The sequence below is a fragment of the Phaethon aethereus genome (genome assembly GCF_964289735.1).
Source record: "Phaethon aethereus genome assembly, chromosome: 8".
NCBI classification, from domain to species: Eukaryota; Metazoa; Chordata; class Aves; order Phaethontiformes; family Phaethontidae; genus Phaethon; species Phaethon aethereus.
In genome coordinates, this window is record NC_138584.1 from 12,143,967 (window position 1) to 12,163,206 (window position 19,240).

The following is a 19,240-nucleotide window of genomic DNA, read 5'->3' on the forward strand; positions in this document are numbered from 1 at the left end:
TTGGGTTGTTATATTTTAAATTAAAATTATTTTTACATTCCTGTTGGGGAGAGGTATTTTGAAAGGTGCCTGTCCCTTTGGCATCTCAGCAGTGAGCTAACATTCAGAGAAGAACATAGCCTTTAGCCTTTTCTTTTAATTAAACATCAGAAGACCCAGATGCCAAAGGGTGAAATATATTTATTTTGTCAAACTCTTTCATCCTTGTCTGGTTGGATTGCAAGATTAGTTTGTAGTTGAGTAATTTAGGCTCTTTTGTCTTACTGCATGTGTTTTTGAGACTGTCTGTATCTTGAGCAACTAACATTTTTATTTTTCTCTTAGAGAAATAATGGTGTTTAATACACGCTCAGCATGTATTAGCATATTCCTTAAAGTGAGGTGGGTTGAAAATCATACAGTATTTTTCTCTTCTGAATAAAAACACTCAGCATGGACTGTTCTAAGCAAAATGTCACTGTTTACAGATAACTACAAGGGAGTTGGCAGGCAGAAAAAAGGTAAAAGCAGACAAAAATGGGTATACAAGTATGATGAATAAAACAAAAAATATACTATTTTGTGTTTTACACACAAAACTTTAAAAATTTTAAATATTTATTAAAAAAAAATAAAGAAGAAAAAGCCATGTGCAGGAATCATAAGGCCCAAAGTTGCCTTTAGTTACCATGGCAAGTAGAAGGGAATTGCATAGTATTTTGCTAAAGTTTATTAGGACTATAAATCTCTTATTCATTTTCAAGAGGAGTATTGCATTTACTCATCTATTTTCATATCTGATTTTAATCTTCAGGGTACTGTCATTCTCAGAAGGCAAAACAAAGATAATAAGGCAATGAATGATTAAAAATAGTCAAAAGTTACTGAATTTAACAGTACACTAAAGCATATGGTTTCTTTTTTTGTGGCTCACTCATTTAACCAAATCAGTATTTGATCACTACTTCAAAGTAATTCTCACACAAAGAATTTGGGAAACATTGTAAAACTCAATGGAGCCATCCCATGGGAGAAAAAAGACTGCTGAAAATTCACAGAAGAGAAGCTCCCAGAACTGCCTCTGCCTTCTGCCTGAGGAAGGTTTTACAGCTTGGTAGAAGGGGCCAGAGGCAAGAGCCTGAGAAACTGATGCAGCTTTTCAGGAGAGTTTTTAATCTGCTCACCTCTTTGAGCTTCCCAGAGAAGAGAACAATGAGACTGAGCTAGGCTGCAGGCCAAGTTAGCCCAGGATTTCTTCTTCAACAGTAGCCAATTAAATGGATGCTTAAGGATAGAATATGGGGTAAGATGTTGTGGTACTTCCCCAGTACCGTGTGCTTTTGTTTCTTAGCTCTTAGTTTTTCTTCTGTGTATTTTCATTACCGCTTTTTGAGCCAGTCTAAAATCTTGGCATTCACAACAGCCTTTAACTGTTAATTTCATGATTAGGTGTGTGCATGAAGTACTTCTTTTTGTTTGTTTTAAACCTGCTGCCTATTACTTTGACACCTCCTATTTTTTGAATGAAGAAAGTGAATAATAAATGAAGACATAACGAATACTCTTCCCTGGTCACTGTCTCTATGCCACTCATGAGTTCTCTCTGTCAGATCCCCTCCAGTTATCTCTCTTCTAGCCTGAAAAGCTATTATCTACCTAATTCTTCTGATAGAGAAGATTTTCTGTATGTCTGACCATCTTGTTGGCTTGTCTGCATACTTCTAGTGCCAGTCAGTTTTCCTAGTTCTGTGGTCTGTTCCAAGAATTTCTTAGCATTGGTACAGCAGAATTAGTTTGTGATCTTAAAGAACTTATTTTAAAGAGTACTTAGCAATTACACAGAGATCTGTTGTCTATATGATGGTAGCTGTTTTAGAGCCCATCATCATGTATTCAATCCATGTGTTACTTTGTGTCTGTTAAGTTTCGATCTTGCATGAAGTTATGTCCAAATGACCTCTAAAGGTTCCTCCAGCCCAAGTTATTCTGTGATTTGTAATCCTATTGTACAGGCACTTCAGTTCATGAAATCATCCTCCAATTGTTTGCGAGTAGTGTTCTTTTTAAAGAAATAATTTTGCACCTTCTACAAGACTTAATCCACTTTTACTCCCATTTCAATACTGCTTATTAATTTTTTGAATAACACAAGTCCCAAGTATGGATTCCTTTGGGTGACCCTTTTGGAAACCACCTTCTGTTTGGAACAAAAAATTACTGTTTCAAACTTCTACTCCCTGTCCTTTTGCTGCTTATTGATGTGGGGGGAACTTTGCTTTTCATATTGTGAAAACTGGAAGAGAGCCTTCTAGTAAGTGATGTGAAAATTATTTTGCTAATCCATATTAATGTATAATCTTGATCCTCATGTTCATTGTATACTTCAAAGACCTCTAAACAATGTCCCCAATTTTCCTTTAAAAAGTATTTGTAGTCTTCACATTACATTTATCCGTATATTTTCAAATTTTGTTTTCATAGTAGGCTTTACCAGTCTGCCTCGTACAAACATCAGATATCCATGTTGAGGCATCTACTGATTACCACTGAATTGCTTTAAAACATTGCTTTCACACTTAACCTCCTCTTTCTATGGTACTGAGACTCTTTTAAGAAATAGGTTGCAGATCACAATGGAACAACTTAGTAATTTAATCCTAGAATCATGGAATCTTTGGGTTGGCAGGGACCTCTATGGCCATCTAGTCCAACGTCCCTGCAGTGAGCAGGGACATCTTCAAGTAGACCAGGTTGCTCAGAGCCCCGTCCAACCTGACCTGGAATGTTTGCAGAGATGGGGCATCTACCACCTCTTTGGGCAACCTGTGCCAGGGTTTTACCACGAATACTCAGTCTTTCCAAGTAGTGACAGTATAAAAATTGATCTTACTGATTTTTCAGAATCAATTCATTCAACCCAGTTGTTTTAACCCTTTGATGTGGTTTATCCAGGAAAAAAGGTAAGGTACCTTTATAAGGGATCTGGAGAAAGCACTAGAAAGCACTTAGGTTCAGCCCTCATTGCTGTTCTTGCTGATCTGCAAATAAATAGAAGATATGTTCAGTCTTGCATTTTTTGTAACTCTCATTTCTTAAACTCTAGTGTGGAACAGGGAATTAAATAGTAACTTCATTATCTGATACGTCGAAAATGTGCCTCAGTTACACTAACATTAGAGGTTATTCTTTAACCAGCCCATTTGGAATAGGAGATGTGGGGAGAGGAGAGAGCATGAGGCACAAAGTCTTTTAGTTCAGATGATAAAGCAGCATGTTTGCTGTTCTTGGAATTTTTTTTTTTCCCTTAATTGGGTTTGACAGCAACAAATTGCGTAAAGTATGATACGACATGAACTGCATGTATGGTTCACAGCTTTCCTTCCAGAATAACATCTCATCCCTGGCAGTAGCAGTCTTCTTGCAACTAGCAGGGATCATTTTAGTACAGTGGAATTCACTTAATGCCACTACATCTTCTACAATTTAAAGGCGTTTTGGTTTTCTGTAAGACCCTACAGGTTGCCCTATAGTTTTCCCCCTCTCCCTTTTTTTGCTTGGTCGTGGAGAGAAAAGAGGATAAATAAGGAATAAAGACTTAGCTAGCAAAGAGCATGAGACTTAATGATGGAGGCTTAAATCTCTGACTGCTCTTGTGCATTGTGTGCTGGTTTTGTTTTTTGTCTGTTTCTGGTGGTATTGATTTAAATCCTGTAATTGTACATCGCTCTGCACATGGCTCAGGCATCTGAGAAACATCGAACGATGAACTAAGCTCAGAGGGCTGATGCTGGGATTTAAGTGCATAAGGGGTATTCTGTGTCAGGGCAGTATTTTTGGGAGAAAGAACCAACTCTGGGTGCTCTGCTGGTGTCAGTTTGATCTCTGGAGTTTCTTTGATGTAACTACAGGCTGCTGCCACAAGGTGTGGTGTGTTTTCCCACCCAGGTGTTCCTCACTGCCTTTTCCTCTGAATCTGATCATCATCTGGTCACAGAGCTGAGTCACTTTAAAGAGATAAGGGAAAACTGGTCATGGGAGGTGGTGGTGGCAATGGGGAAGTAAGTGATTTTCTTTCTGATTGGGTTGCTGAACCAGCTCAGTCCTGAGGCTGCAGAGTTAGTGGGGATGCGACAGAATACACTCATCCTGGGTTAGATGGAACAACAACTCCTATCCTTTATCGCTTTCAGGTATGGTTTATGTCCTAACCAATTACCCACTGTTTGCTGGAGCATAGAATCCACATTCAGACTGAAAACAGAAAATAGAAGGAGAACCTTCACTATTGGGAAGATGAATATAGGGTTTTCTTGGGGGGGGGGGAGGGAAAGAAAAAGGTTTTAAGATGGAGCCTGGTTAGTATAGCAGGATTGATATCTTGATAGGGGACTGGGATGGATTCTTATCTTTATTTGCCTGTGATAATTGACCAGTAACATCTTGATTCTGCAACAAAGATCAAGTGATCATGGATGGTATTATTGTATGTTTTAATTTTTATCTTTAAAACTACACCCTTTTACTGCTTATTATTTATTCATTATGTGATCCATCTTCAAGGACTTATTTGTATGTAAACAAAGAAAATTAAGCTATTTAATTTTTTAAACAATTTAAAAAACTTGTACTAAAAGTTGAATATAGTTTTCTTTAATAATGAAGGAGAGAGTTTGCAGGAACTTCAGTGCATCAGATTAGTACATAATTTTTGACATGCCAATATTGCTAGAAAAGAAAGGGTAACTTCTAAATGAAGAGAGTGAGATCAGATAATATGTAAGATTATATATACATTTTTATACTTGGTGGATACGTAAAACAGTCTGAATGTCTGTGTTTAGGTATGTCAGCTGAATGAGGCTAGGGATACTACAGATTCGTTGAAAAGCTGGAGATATCACAAAATACTATGCCTTTTGGATTTCTTAGAAGTTATTTTCAGAGATTGACAATGGTCAAATGTGCGAAGTATGCAGCATAAAACCAAAATCAAATATATAATATTTAGGGATAAATGGTAACAGTGAAATACACACTCATCCTTTTTTACTATTATAACACAACTATTTTGTAATGAAAGCAAGCTTTGTTCTCTTTTCCCAAAGAAAATGAGTTATTTGCTGTAACGTACAAACCAGAAATCAGTAGACGTGCTTTTTGAAAGCAGGTTTGTTTCAGCTAAAGCAACAGTGTCTTTTCATTGCTTAATATAATGCCATATTTCTTGGCAACATTCATCTACATATGCTTCCATGCAAAGAAGTACTATATCAATCTGAATTTTTTTTTTGCATATAGGTTAAGAACTGTCAGTTAAGAAGTAAAAGAGGTATCTGCCGTAATAGGGGTAGAGGCCACAGAAAAGAAAAATTGCTTGAAGAGGAATATCACAAGAGTGTTTAACTTAATGCGACATAATCCTTCAGCTTTTTGTGAAGAGAATGCGTCCAGGCAAGATTATTCTGTCATTTGCTGGAACCTGCCTGATTTGCTGTGCATCAGCCACTTCCCCTTCATGTTATGTAAAAATATAAAACTCCTCTCTTGCCAGAGAAGTTATTTCTTGTAAGTAGCAGAAATAGAGAGTAAGGTCTTCTATCTTAGAGGTGCTGTTAGTCAATACTGAGGACAAAAGGAGTTGCCTGAAAGATAATTTATTTTTCATTTTTGCAATGCTTGATGAATAAAATCTCAGCATGTTTTCAGCAATGCATATTTTAAAATTTTGTTTAAGACCTGTGAAAGATTCTAGGTGGCCTAGGTATGCATTTTCATGGGTTATATTGTGCACAGTTACCATCTTGCTGTTCATGACTATTATTTTAGTGTACAGTATCTGTACGCTGAAGTGTACAATGTAGTCAGCAGGATAACTAATTCCACTTGTGCTGAATAGACTTGTTGAAAGGTAGGGCTGCCTCCTGACATGCCATGCTTTCAGGCACACTGCAGGTGAGATGTGACTGTCATGTTCTTACTGCAGTATATTTATTTTTTAGAAAGAACAAAGTTTATGTTTGTTTATACTTAATTGACCAAGTCTTTTCAAAATTATTCAGTCTGTGAATGCTCAACAACAGAAAAATGCCTAGTTCCTGTACAAGACTCATGACATTTCACTGTATTAAATTCAGTTTCCAAAGTGGGGCTCTTGTTCTCAAGCCTTTTTCCTCTTACTGCTTGCTGCAGGATCATCCCTGGGCAGGCAGAAGGTAGTATTAAAAATACAGCTCAAAGTAATTACTTCTTGGAAGATAAAAATCCATTATTCCACAGATTTGTCCTTGTTTTTCAGAGCCTTTTGCTGAACGTAATCCACTACTGTCTGGGACACACCTTCGTAGCTCATCTATAGTATCTGCCCAATGTAAGTTGTTAGTTCCTCAGGGCAGGTACTTGTTTGAACAGATACACGTTTTATAATGCCATGCCTGTCTATGGAACCACATTAAAAGATGTAATGATTAATGGTGGTTAATTTTCATACCTTGTGCTTTTATAAAAAGCAGCACCTTGTGTACCACGCTTTTAAATGCATATACCAAAACTCCAGTTTGCTCATTTTTAAAGAAAATAATAAAGCTCCCTAGTTTTGAGGCAACATTGTTTTTAAAATTTATATCCCCAATTCACCCGCTAGACTACATTGAAATGATGAGATTTCATTACTTTGTCAAAACAAATGAAAACTGTATTTTTGAAACCTGATTATTCTTTATTGTTTATTCATATAGTCAGACATTTAGCACTCAGCCACTTCTAATGTTTGTTCAAAGTCCTGAGATTCTTCTCGATCTAGACAATTCCGAAATCCCTTACTCTTACAAAGATAGCTGCCTATGTTAATGCAAGTGAAGACTAGTTGCCTGAATAAGCATTTGAAGTTAAAATTGTACAAAACACGAGAGCTTGTCCTTAACACTTGTTTGGAGGAAGACACACTGTGAAATGGAAACCAAGATCTGTTGGTGAAATATAAATAGTTGTCACTCTAATTTAGCACAAAATGTATGTGGCTGTGACCATTATAAAGTCAGTGACTTTCCTAGCTCTCTTCTGCTTTCTTTCAGTGCAGTCTTGGTGAGAGCCCTCTTTGAGAGAGAACAAACTGCAGACAAAAAGTTTTAAACGCCGATTACCTGGTTTTGAGTGTAAAAAGATGATGATGTTGGAATTGCACATGAAATTTCTATTATTTTAAGCATCCTTTCTTGCATTTGCAATCCACTGTTATCCATCTAGGACATGTCCAGGTTTTCTAAATTAATGTGCTAAATAATAAAAAAAAAATTTAAAAAATTGACAAGTGGGGCAGGAGCTAGTGGCACTTGATCTTTCTAGTACTTGGTACTTGACTTTCTGAAAATGGGGTCCTTTATTGCTGCAGTTAGAGATGGGTGTACAAAAACAACTGTCTATTTTAAGAGAAGCCTAGGACGGCTTCGGAAAATGTTTGCTGGGCAAACAGGGATGGGTTGCATTTGTATGTCAGTAGATTCCTTCCGCAGTGTACTTAACTGATTTTCAGATTGCTTTTGCTCTGTTGTAACATTTTGTTCCCTGACTTCCCAAAATCTTCGCAGTTTCTTTTCCTTCTGTTCTGTTGTGAGAAACAAAAAAGACATTTAAACCTGAGGAGTGAGTCTGAGAGAGTTGTGAGCAGAACCACCCTTAAGGGCACGAGAGACAAATGGTCATCTAAATAGTGATAGGTTAATTCCTTTCCCAAAAGGCAGCCTGTATGGCTTTCTCCTCTTAATTTTAAAAACATGGCTGTTCTGCAGTGCCTGTTTTTTCTTGCACAGAGGCAAGCTTCCAGATTCCTTAAAATGAATGTCACGATGTGTCAAATGCCCCTGCTTAGGAGTGAAGTAAGAAAATGCCTTCTGTTGCAGTTATTTTTCTAAATAAAAATTCAATTCTGAAACTTCAGTTTGGATTCTGAATTTTGAAATTGCTTATTTTTCATCAAAATAAAGGCTAGCTGTATTTATAGGAGCACTAAGCTGAGTATTGGCCTTGACTTGGAAGACTTGAAAACTTAAAGCTGCTACTGAGAGGGGACGGTCTGGCTCAGTGAGCGTCCATGTTCCCATGCTGCTAATTTTACTAATGCTGCTCATATTGTAACTAAGCATAAAGTGAGAGTTATCCTCAAATACCTTTGCTGAAAAAAAACATTTGAGCTACATCGAATACTGATGTTCAGAGCAGAGGAAGATGTCCATTTGTCTAAGCGTTGTTCTTTCTGCAAAACATACTACTGTAATGTAAAAAAAAAAAAAGTAGAAATATTTCAAGAGTCACATAATTTAAAAAATGCAGCCATGTAAATAACACAGCTAGATTTGTTTATTTTCCTTGTAACGGACTCCTGCTATGATCTACAACATAGTTCCAAGTTTTGTATGGATCTTATCTGGAAAATGGAGATACAGCTACTTATCAGGGGGCTTTTTGCTAATGATCAGGTCTACAAAACCTGAAGAAGCAAAATGACTTCCTGAGTTGTGGTGTTTTTCTGTTTCTGAAAACAAATTGTTGATCAGACTGTTAGCAGACAGATTTTTCCTCCCACGCATCTTCATTTTAGTTGATGGTTGACCATTTTTGCAGAAGTGTCTGCCAAGAATACAGCTTACATATGCAGCACTAAAGAGAAATGGTGGAAAACTGAGTCTTTGAATAATTATAGAAGATTTGACAGATAGTAAAGGACTAGAGGGAACCCTGAGTGCTGCTTTAAGAAGGTTTTTAAGGAGGTACAATGGTAGGAACCATAGTTGAGGGAGGACAGTCACAGAAAGCAAGGCTAGGACTATAAAAAATGAATTTCTTCAGTAGATTTATTTGTCCTGTATGATGGCAATCTTTAAATCTTCTGTTTCTGTGGAAGTGGAAGAGAAATGTGAATGTTTTATCAGATGTGGTTTGGAGTGCATTACAGATTTATCATCTGAATTATGAGGTAGTGAAGATTTTTGCTCCTGCTGGTGCTTGAGAGTTCTCTTTCTCTTTATGGAAGAAAGCCCTGTCAGGGCAGCTCTACTTATATACCTATATAAGCAGAAACTTAACCAGTTAGTTGAGTAAGGCTCATGGTATGTTTTAAATGTTTTAATAATCAGCCTTCTGAAGTTTTTTGACTGAAAATTGAGTGAAGCAGCAAACTCAGGGTTTGTGGTTAGTCATATGACAAATATTGAGACTTTATTGAACACTAGTCAAAGACAACACAGCTGAAGACAAGTGAAATATTCAAAGCTGATTCTTAGGCACTGTCAGCATTTCAGTCATCTTGCCTGAATGTAAGGCTTATAAGCAATACCTAAAATTAGAACTTTTAATTATGATGACATACAAAAATAATGACTTAAGACTGGGAGAATTAAAATTGCAATTAAAATATCTTCTTTGAGGTATTTCTGTGTAGGTATTCATTGTATTCATTTTGTCCAATAGTAATTATTTAAATCATTGCCACTCTGAAGAGTGCACTTAAAAGACTGTGCTGGCATGTTCCACTTACATGAATTCTGTAATTTGTGTCATAAGTACTTGACCTAAAAGTAAAAAGAACCCAACCTGTTTTCTTTCGTGTCATTAATAGACGGCCCCAGAAACTGAAATGTGTATTTTTGTAAGAGATTACATAGTGTTGCTTTTCTTGTGTCTCCTCACCAGCTGAGAAGTCCTTCTAGACAAGTGTTGCCTTTGGCAGTAACTGTGCAAAGCTATTGAATTCCACTCGTTGTGAAGATAGATGATGCTGATTAGGAATTGAGAAGCAGCTGTCTTGATAAATGCAGGAGGGGAGAATCGAGTTTGCTGTTGATTCTGCAACAAAATCATTAGGAACAGGAATTTTAAACACTGATGCTAGCAGAGCTAATTTGAAGAACATACAGAGAATTCCTAAGGACTTTGTTTTCATATAGTCTCTGCTCAGAATAGAACTTCCCTTTTATTAGCTTTTAATAATATTAGTGTTGGACCAAGGTGTTGCCAAAGAATGTGACAAAGCTAATATTTTTTTGTCATGGATGCTCAGATTGTGCGTATAACTGTCCACCAGCTCTTCACACTGCTGTCCTTATCAACCCATCTGTTTTCCTCTTTTGTAGCTCCTTGTTATTTTATTATCTCCAGTTATGCTCCTTGGTCTGAAACCTTGATGATCGAACTTTACTTACCCTGGTGTAAATACTAATTCTGGATTTCACAGAATCATAGGATCATGGAATCTTTAGGTTGGAAGGGCCTTTTAAGGTCATCTAGCCCAACCCCCACTGCAATGAGCAGGGACTTTCTTCACTTTCATTTAAACACCAAGTTTCCTTTGCCTATGTGTCTTTAGTTTGTGCTGTTAAAACGATTCATGACGCTGTGGGTCACTGTTCAGACATTTAGTCCAATGAGACAATGAGATACTGCCATGGGTTACTTTGCCCTCATTTCCTAGTTGGACGCTGAAGGTGGCTGGGGATGGCTCTGAGATTTGAGATGGAGTACTTCTTCTGGTCTTTGCTATGGAAGGCTTACCAGTCACTAAATCTTAGTCTGTTCCTCAGCAGAGCTACATTCCCTATTTTTGTAGCTACAGAAATGTAAACCAAAAAGGGTTAAAGCAAGTTCAGAGTGTCTAAACAGACACCTAAAACACTCTTTTGGTGACAGAAAGGACAGAATTAGTGAGACTTCATGTCATTTCCTATAGAAAAGGCAAATGTCATTGCGTTAAGGTTCTGGAAACATTGCGTTGTGGCATTGTCAGATAGTCTAAAATTCTGTTTCAGATTCAAAGCTTCATGAAGTCAGGAGGCTTTCTTCCATGACACTAGTGGTTTTTGGATCAGGTTATAAACATTTGGTGAATAGGCTGTATTTTCCCTAGAGAAAAAGAAAGTCTTCCTTCAAGACTTACATTAACTATGAATGGATGTTCAATGCAGACAAAGCTGTTTTACGTCTTTGTGCTAGTAGTATATAGTATACCCACAAATTCATCTTTGAACGTTAGTTTCCTATAATCTGTCATTATTCTGTATGTTAAAGTGATCCCTGCCCAGAGTGTAAACCACGTACTGCGTTGCTTCGAAATAACAGATGCTGGAATCAATTTTGACAGATAGAGGTCATCATAGGGCATGCATTATGCATATTTTTAGCAAAAAACCCCCAAAACGTTTTTGAATGTCTGCATGAAACTGTGAGGGTCATTCAGTGCTGTTCATAAATGCAGAGCAGCTGTAAGAAATACAAGTAGTTTTATATGTTCACATTTCATATGTAATGGGTATTCTGACATTATGTGCTATGTTAATTGTAAAATGTAACCTTCTTCCTTGACTCACAACTGTGAGATTAAATACTGAAATGCGTGGTATGGTTTATGATAGGTTTTGTTTTTCTATAGTGTAGCCAAATAGGTACTTTGCAAACCCTGACTTTAGCATGCTCTCTGCTTTTCTCATGAGCTATGATTTAGATCATCAATTTGTGTTAGGTCTGTGACCCAGAGCTTGGCTATGAAGACTTTTCTAGGAATCTGGGGGTTTTCCTGGTTTTCAAGTGAAGTAAATTTCAGCTGTTTATTGGTGGAATAACTGGGTCAGTTTGCTTTTTGAATTCAAGGTTGGAAACTGCTGGGCTGGTTTTGCATCTTTAAATTAGGAAGTTTCCTGACAAAAGCTTTCAGTAGTGTGGAGATCTGACCTCATGGAAGAGGTTTTTGCTATTAATTATAACAAAGCATAGCTGAAATCCTGACCTTGTCCTTTGTGTTGGAATTTTACCTGCTTTTAAACATACTCATGAATAACATTTTTGTGCCAGATGTGTTTCCAGAGGTTTTCTGCAGTTGTTGGATACTCTAGGTACTGCAGCCATTTATATTGCAATGGCAATGTCTCTAATGCTTATCATATTTCACATTTTAGTCATTAATGCATAATGTTTCTATATGTTTTCTATCACAAATAATCCATAATTACACTTAAAACACTGCAGGTTTCTGTAACATACTGCTTTTTCTTGTCTGCATTGTTATATTACAGCAAGTACGCAGGATTCGTAATGAGTATATTTGTGATGAATCCATGTGCCAGTTAAGAATGGAATTCTGAGATAGACAAGGAAAACATTCTAGATCTTGTCTGTCTGAACTTCAGTAAAGCAGTTGATGTACTGCCTCAGAGGAATTGGTCTGTTATGAGAAAAGGCTGAAAGAACTCGGCTCATTTAGCCTAGCAAAATGAAGGTTAAAAGGGGTATGATTGCTCTCTAATAATCTGTATCATGAAAGTAAATGCAGACAAGGAAAGGAACTATTCAGACTGCCTCCAGATGGGTATATGTTGGCCATGAACTAATTTACACTGGGAAGTAGAAGATTCTAAATGCTCAGAAGAAGTTCCAAAATGAACAGTAGGAACGAAGAAATTAGTTTTAGGATAAGCTTGCTAAACAGCTGAACGATTGTATAAGCTGTTTTTTGTGTTGACGATGGATAGGACGGGATCCATCACACCCCAGTGTGCTATGTATAGGTTAGGAGGTGAAGGGCTGACCAGATTCTGTCCAATTAAATGTACACCATCTCAGTGTTAATCTGCTAAACTTTTTCTGAGTTACTCATTATCAAACCTGTAATTATACGGTGAAAAGAAAGTTGAGTATTCTGTTTGGAGCTCTTTGACTCTTAACAGCAATTTATTAACTTTTCTGTATCCCATTTATTTCTCTGGGCTTAATGGTGATATAAGGGAAGTTCTGTGAGAAGAACATTTATTCATAGAAAAAGAGCTATTTCAATATAGTGTGTGCTTCTTTCCGATTGATTGGTTCAAATATTTCATTTAGTCTTTCGTTCCTGGAAAAACTGATTAAAAAAAAAAAAGTTTAAAATCATGTAACAGGGACAGGTCCTTTTGATGATATTTTCATGCAATGAGTAAACACATTAGTTGCACATTCGCTGTTTTTATAGCCTTGATCATATAGGCTGTCTGTGCATGTCTGGTATTGCTGATATTGAAATGAATACGTTCTCTGTGACTCAGACAATCCTGTTGTTGGAGAGTGAATTTACTTTCAGTTGTTGTACTTTGAGGTACAAAGTACTTTTCAGAATCTGAGTCAAATCTAATGCGTGCTTAAATAATTGGCACTGGAAAATATTTTCCCTTGTTTATACATGCATCTCTGATCAGTGGTCCTGAAGATAGCACACTATCATTACTAAAGTGGGTATATGAAAGTAATACAGTAATTAATGAAATCACAATGTTCTTATGTATTATTGCAATGTATGGGAATCCTAGCCATGTATCCCTGTTACTCCAGATGCTGGCTTATGTAGGTCTGGTGACAGTGCGTATACATCGCGCTAGGCAGTGTGCATTCATAGCAAAGACAATGCCAAGCACAAAGAACTCCTAAGTAGACCAAAGACAACAATGGAATGAAAGTAGGTAGTAAAATTACAGTAGAAGAATAAGATTTATCGGTCACCATAGTAGAGAGCAGCTGTAGCACATCAACGCTGTAGTTGTCACAGTTTCTGTAGGCATTATGGCAAAGAAGTTTTAAGAAGGGATCTGAAGCAAGATAATGAACTCTGTTAAGACTAAGACTCTAATCCGAAAGCCTATTTAAATGAATAGGATTATTTCTGGTGATGTCAAGAGGTGTTAGATCAAATCTTCCAACATCTTATCTGCCAAGGGAATTTTATAATCAAAATTGCTGTAGGATTTTACAGAATTAAGCATATTGAATTATACACAAGTATTCTAGGCATGATATGTTTTAACATGATTAATTCTTTCACGTTTTGAATAATTCTGCTAGTTGACACAGCACAATTTTTTTTCCCACGTTCTCTTGGCCTGGTTTTCAGAGATGCCAATAATCATAATTAGTGAATTAGAAAAAGAAGACATTCTACATGTGTTTATAATTAATTATTTCAGCAGTGTAGTATCTTTAAAAAAACAATGCAGGATTTATACTGAAAAGTGCATGAGAGTATTTCTTCATCTTCTGATGAGATCAATGCAAAGGTGGTACTTTTAAGTGTATTGTAACTGCACACTAAACGTGATAAAATAAATCACCCAATATAGCGTTTCATAACATCAAAGATTTTTTTGTGCATTTATTTGACTTCCAAGGATGTCTCTGAGCTGAGTGTGTGCTTACACTTTGTTTACACATATGCAGAGCTATCATGTATATTGTGATGAGGGACTTTCCTTGAATTAGGACCAAGTTGTCAACTTCGAGTAGACACTTGTATGCAGCATTGCTTCTATCTGTCATGCAATAGATGCAACATTTGTTGATGCTGAATTAGTATTTGAAAGAATAACAGCCTTCAACTGAGGAAAAAAGTATAGTATTTACCTAAGTGGAATAATGGCTTACTAATAATTAGGTGCTCATTTTAAGTATGCCAGATAACTTGAAGAAATAGCAAAAGTTATGGTGTCATTTGGGTTGAGTAATGTAAGAGCTGGTATTACTTTGCTTAGCGTTTCGTCAGCACTTTGGATTAGTTTTTATTCTTAAACACAGAGATTAGTACTTATTGAAGGTGATCTCTTTCATGTTTCATACAATTTAGAGGAGATCATGGATATTTGTGTTTCTTGCCACCTAAATTACAGTAGTGATCTTGCAACAGAAATAGGTCTCTTGTAGGCCTGCTGATCTTTTGCTGTTAGAATTAAGTTAATCGTGACTTTCTAGCAAGAAATGGGTTAAATATGGCAGCCCAGCTACCTTGACTTTGCCTGCTTTCAGGCTTATTTGTATTTATTAATATACATTCTTACAAAATGTTACTTAGCAAAAAAATTTCTGGTTAAGGTTATAGATGGATATGCCCCCTTAATTATAGCAATTTTAAACATCCCATGTGCAGTTAAAAACAGGGAAATCATTATATAAAGTTTTATTTAAAGATAGAGGGAGAGTAATTAAAAATATATCTGTTCCTTTAAAATTCTGCTTTCCTTGGCAGTATAAGGAGTGGGGGGAAAAAAAAAGCTTTTCTAAAAGCTTTTAAGTCTGTACTATGTTTGTTATAGAGTGGTGGTACTTCACTTGATTTCTAGTATTTTTATAATATCGCAGCATGCTCTTTTAGTGCAATACACTAGCTGTCCATAATGCTCTGTGTGGTGTGGTTTGTTTTTTTTTTTTTTTAAATGCCATTATAATTATAAGAACATTGAGTTACAGTACTCACAGCTTTTTCTTCTGGCTGAAATCCCGCCCCTGTTTGATACATGCTTATTGAGGGCTCTTGAACTGTAGTTATAAATGTGATTTAGTTCTTTGTGCAGGCAGAGAGACTAATCTTTGTCAAAAACATTTTGTGTCTCAAGAAGTGGATTTCTCCCTTTAAAAAAAAAAACCAACCAACTTAAATTACAGATCAGCTGTCTAGATGCAGCCAGGTTTGATATGGAAGGACTAGTGTGCAGCTGGAGTTCTTGTCTTGAAAATGAAACCTTAAATTCATCCAGGCTTTGCTACGTGTATCCAAAAATACTGTCAAAATCTGAAAATTTAAAAAAACAACAAAAAAGTCTTATGAGAAGCCTAAAAGATTGTCGTCCTTACTTTCTTGGACATGTTCACATCAGCAGTAGGCTTTTTGGTAGTACTGATCTAAAGCTGAGGAGGTTATCCGTATTGGTGTCTTCCATGCATTGTTCATCGCAATTTTTGCCTTGAACTACAAAGCCTTAGTATTTGAACGTTTATGCAGAGCCAGGGATGCACATGTAGAGGAAAGAGCCTCCATAGACATGAAATAAACTTTACCCCAAGAAGAAGGGAGGACAAAGATCTTTTTTCAAAGTTGTGCTTTTCCGTTAGGTTGTACATGGTATAGTACTAAGGCATTGCCTTAGTGCCTTAGTCAGGTAACTACTAAAGACAAATACATGCTGACTTAGGTTTTTTTGTTTCTTTTTGTTTGTTTGTTTTATTTGTTCAGGTTTACCAAAAATGCAAGTCATTCGAAACTACAGTGGAATACCACAGCCAGCGACACAAGATGGTCCACCGTTGCATATCCAGGTTGGGGACACTGTTGAACTAATTAAAGGAGATGCACATAGCTTATTTTGGCAGGTATTGTATCATTTAGCAAATGGCTATATTCCATTAGTCCCGGATATCAAATTCTTATTGATATATTGCTCTTGTAACTTTTTTCCTTTTTGAACAACAAAAGAATATCTTTGTGTTTTACCCCAAATAAATGTCTAATACAACTATTATTACTTTTAAAGTGACAGTAGTTCCTATATTGTGTGAAGCTTCATTCTTCCAGCCTTAGAGTAAAAGTCCTACTGAATAAATCTGAAAGACCATGGCATTAGTAGCAATCCTTCTAGTGAAATTATAAGAGTTAAGGTGAGCATTTGGCACATAAAAGTCCTGTAAATTTTCAGTCACTGCTGCTCTAACATAGTAGAACCAAAAACTCTATTGGCAAAACCCAGTTATGAATATTAGATTTATAGGGGAGGGAAACAGCTCTGCAGAACAGAACCACACCTAAACTTCTTGATGACCTCTCAAGTCAGTAAAGGACAGGGTTTTTTTATGTACATGGGAAAAGTGTATTCTGTTGGTGGCAAAATTCAGTATCACGTGATTCACATCACTACTACTGCTACTGAAATTTCTTTTTAATTGGAAACTATAAACTGGTTCAAAATGCTGTCTTGCATTTGCTTTAAAGATAAATGCATTAAAGAATGTCTCATTTTTCTTGATTATTTTCTTAATAGTTCATACTAGAATCCTGTGTACTACTGATATTACTGCATAAATGGAAATAGAGCTAAATAGACGAACTTTCAGGATATTAATAGAACAACAGCTGGGAAGCAACTGTCATTGTCTTGAATGTTTTTCCTGTGTTTGTCTTCACAATTTTCTTTTTTCTTTGAGGCTACAATAAGTTAATGAATAAAATTATAAAAATTGCTCACTCTGTCACATGAGTTAGGTCATACTTTTTTTTTTTGCTGGCTTCAGTTAGGATTAAGTCTTCCTCAAACTTTTCAGGACTGAATCAGTTCCTATGCCACCACAATACCCTGAACAACATTTAACTGGGGGAAGTAATAAACAATAGAGTTGCTTTGTCTATTAAAAAGTATGTAAATAACTGTAAACTGCCCCCCGCAACCAACCAAAACCAAATCCAACAAACAAACAAACCAACCCTCCCCCAAAACCCCTTAAACCTGTTATTTAGCAGACCATAGATATTTCACATCACTAAAAATAATTTTTTTCAAATGTTGGTTGGCAGATTTTGGCCTATATAGTTTTATATGTAGGTCTAGGTTCTGCAACGTCTTGAGTTCTGATCCAGAGAAGCATTTAAGCATACACTTGATTTGGGACTGGCTAGAAGGTAATCATCTGACTAATACAATTAGTACAAGCCAGAATTATTGGCACCTTGTGGGACTGATTCTATTGCCATGTTCATATATATCCGTTAACTCAATCTACTGGAGTTTGTCTTAGATGTTATTTGTACCTATTGTGCCAAAGAATTTAGCTAAAATCTTTCTGTGTTTAACTATCAGAAACTGGGAAGTGTATGAGCCTTTTCCCCCAGAAGCTTTAGTAATAGATTTGAATCTTAATGGAAATTGTCATCTCCATTAGCATCATTCAGGACATTTTTTTTTTTCTCACAAGCTGTCTTGTCATAGACTGCTTAATACAGATTTTCGTAAGTCTTGTAATGACATCTGCATTTTAAAATGCATATTAAGAAAAAAAAAACCTGCAAAACACAATTTTTATTAAAATCTGTAAGTTTTATTCAAGAGGTGTTTTAGACTAATTTACAGCTGACCTGCAAGACTAATGTTAGAATGGATTTTTAAGTCAACTGTCCCTCAGTTTAGCATTTCAAGTGCTTGTAATACACTTAAACCACCCATACTTGTCTAATTTTTTCATTCTTTACAGTACATCAAATAAACACCACAAGTTACTAAGCAATGCTTAAGCTATAGCTTAAGTGTGATCAAATGTATTTTGATAGACATTAAAATTCTGCTAAGTTAATGTTTGAATGTTCAAATAGCAATTGATGTGGTAAGTTCTGTAGTAATTCAAGACCATATGGTCTACCTGTTAGGCAGGCTGGAAAACAGAAGTGTGGGGTTTTTTCTTTATGAAACAGCAAATGCTTTTCTGAGAGGCAAACTGCGCAATCACAAAGAAAATAAAGTGGCTGGGATAAACACTTCTGAATTCCATGAATTTGCTTTCTGCCTCTTTGCAAGTATCATCCAAAACCTAAGCTTTCTTCAAAGAGAATGTGTAATATAGGGGGATTGATACTGATTGGGGGGATTGACATTGCTCAGTCAAGGTGCAAGACTAGAAGACCCATGCTGCTTGCCTACCTGGTGCCCGGCTGACATCACTTGCAGAACGAAATAAGAAAAGGAAGAGGAGCTGGGCTTGCAGAGAGAGCAGAAGACTCTGTGTTTTATATGGAAATTTCAGACCCCTTAACCAGTGCACTCTTAGTTGTTTCAGCTGTAGTAGTGCAGCTTTGAAGTAGTCAGGTCTTTATTATAGATGTGCATATTTCTCTCCTCTTCTGAGTTTGGTTTGAGTAAAATTGGTATCTGTTTAACCTGAAGGTACGCTTTCAGGGGTGCCGCAATGCCTACCATAAGATATAATGTAATTCTAGTTTCACAGGTTTGCATTGCAATTACCTGCCATCCTCAGGCAATCATGTTTCTCAAGTATGCCAAAAGAATACAGATATTTCCTAGTCTGATTCTTTCCTTTTTCAAAACCAGCTTTTCTTTGATGCAGCTTAAACCCATATCAAGTAATAGCTATTACAGATGTACTTTCTAATGCTTCAGTAGTTAGTGGTCCTGCTGTAAACAGCCAAAAGGCATTCAGTATATTGTAAATACACTTACGGCATCAAATGGAAACATTGGGGAGGCAGCACTATAAAAGCGCCATTTTTTCTCCTTTTGGTTTGTAATTCAGTTTGTACTTTTTTATCTGTCTCCTTCCTCTCTTCACCACACTGCAGTAAACAAAACTAAAACGAGTGAAGGACATGATAATTTATAAATTTTAGCTATCCTGGAGTTCTAGTTCTTTGCATGTCCAATTAAGTTAATGGTTATTTCATAGCTAAGTAACAGGGAGTGGTCTGGAAATTTAGAGCAAATGTGTC

At 36.4% G+C, this 19,240-nt stretch overlaps 1 protein-coding gene across 1 annotated transcript in view; it reads left to right on the plus strand.

Moving 5' to 3' along the window:
• Positions 1-19,240, plus strand: part of VAV3 (vav guanine nucleotide exchange factor 3) — a gene marked incomplete at both ends in the record, with an annotated part of 168,268 nt that overhangs the window by 120,954 nt on the left and 28,074 nt on the right. Inside the window, one exon of the mRNA XM_082003020.1 lies at positions 15,989-16,125. Within this exon, the coding sequence (XP_081859146.1) occupies positions 15,989-16,125 (137 nt within the window). The remainder of the gene's footprint in view (positions 1-15,988; positions 16,126-19,240) is intronic.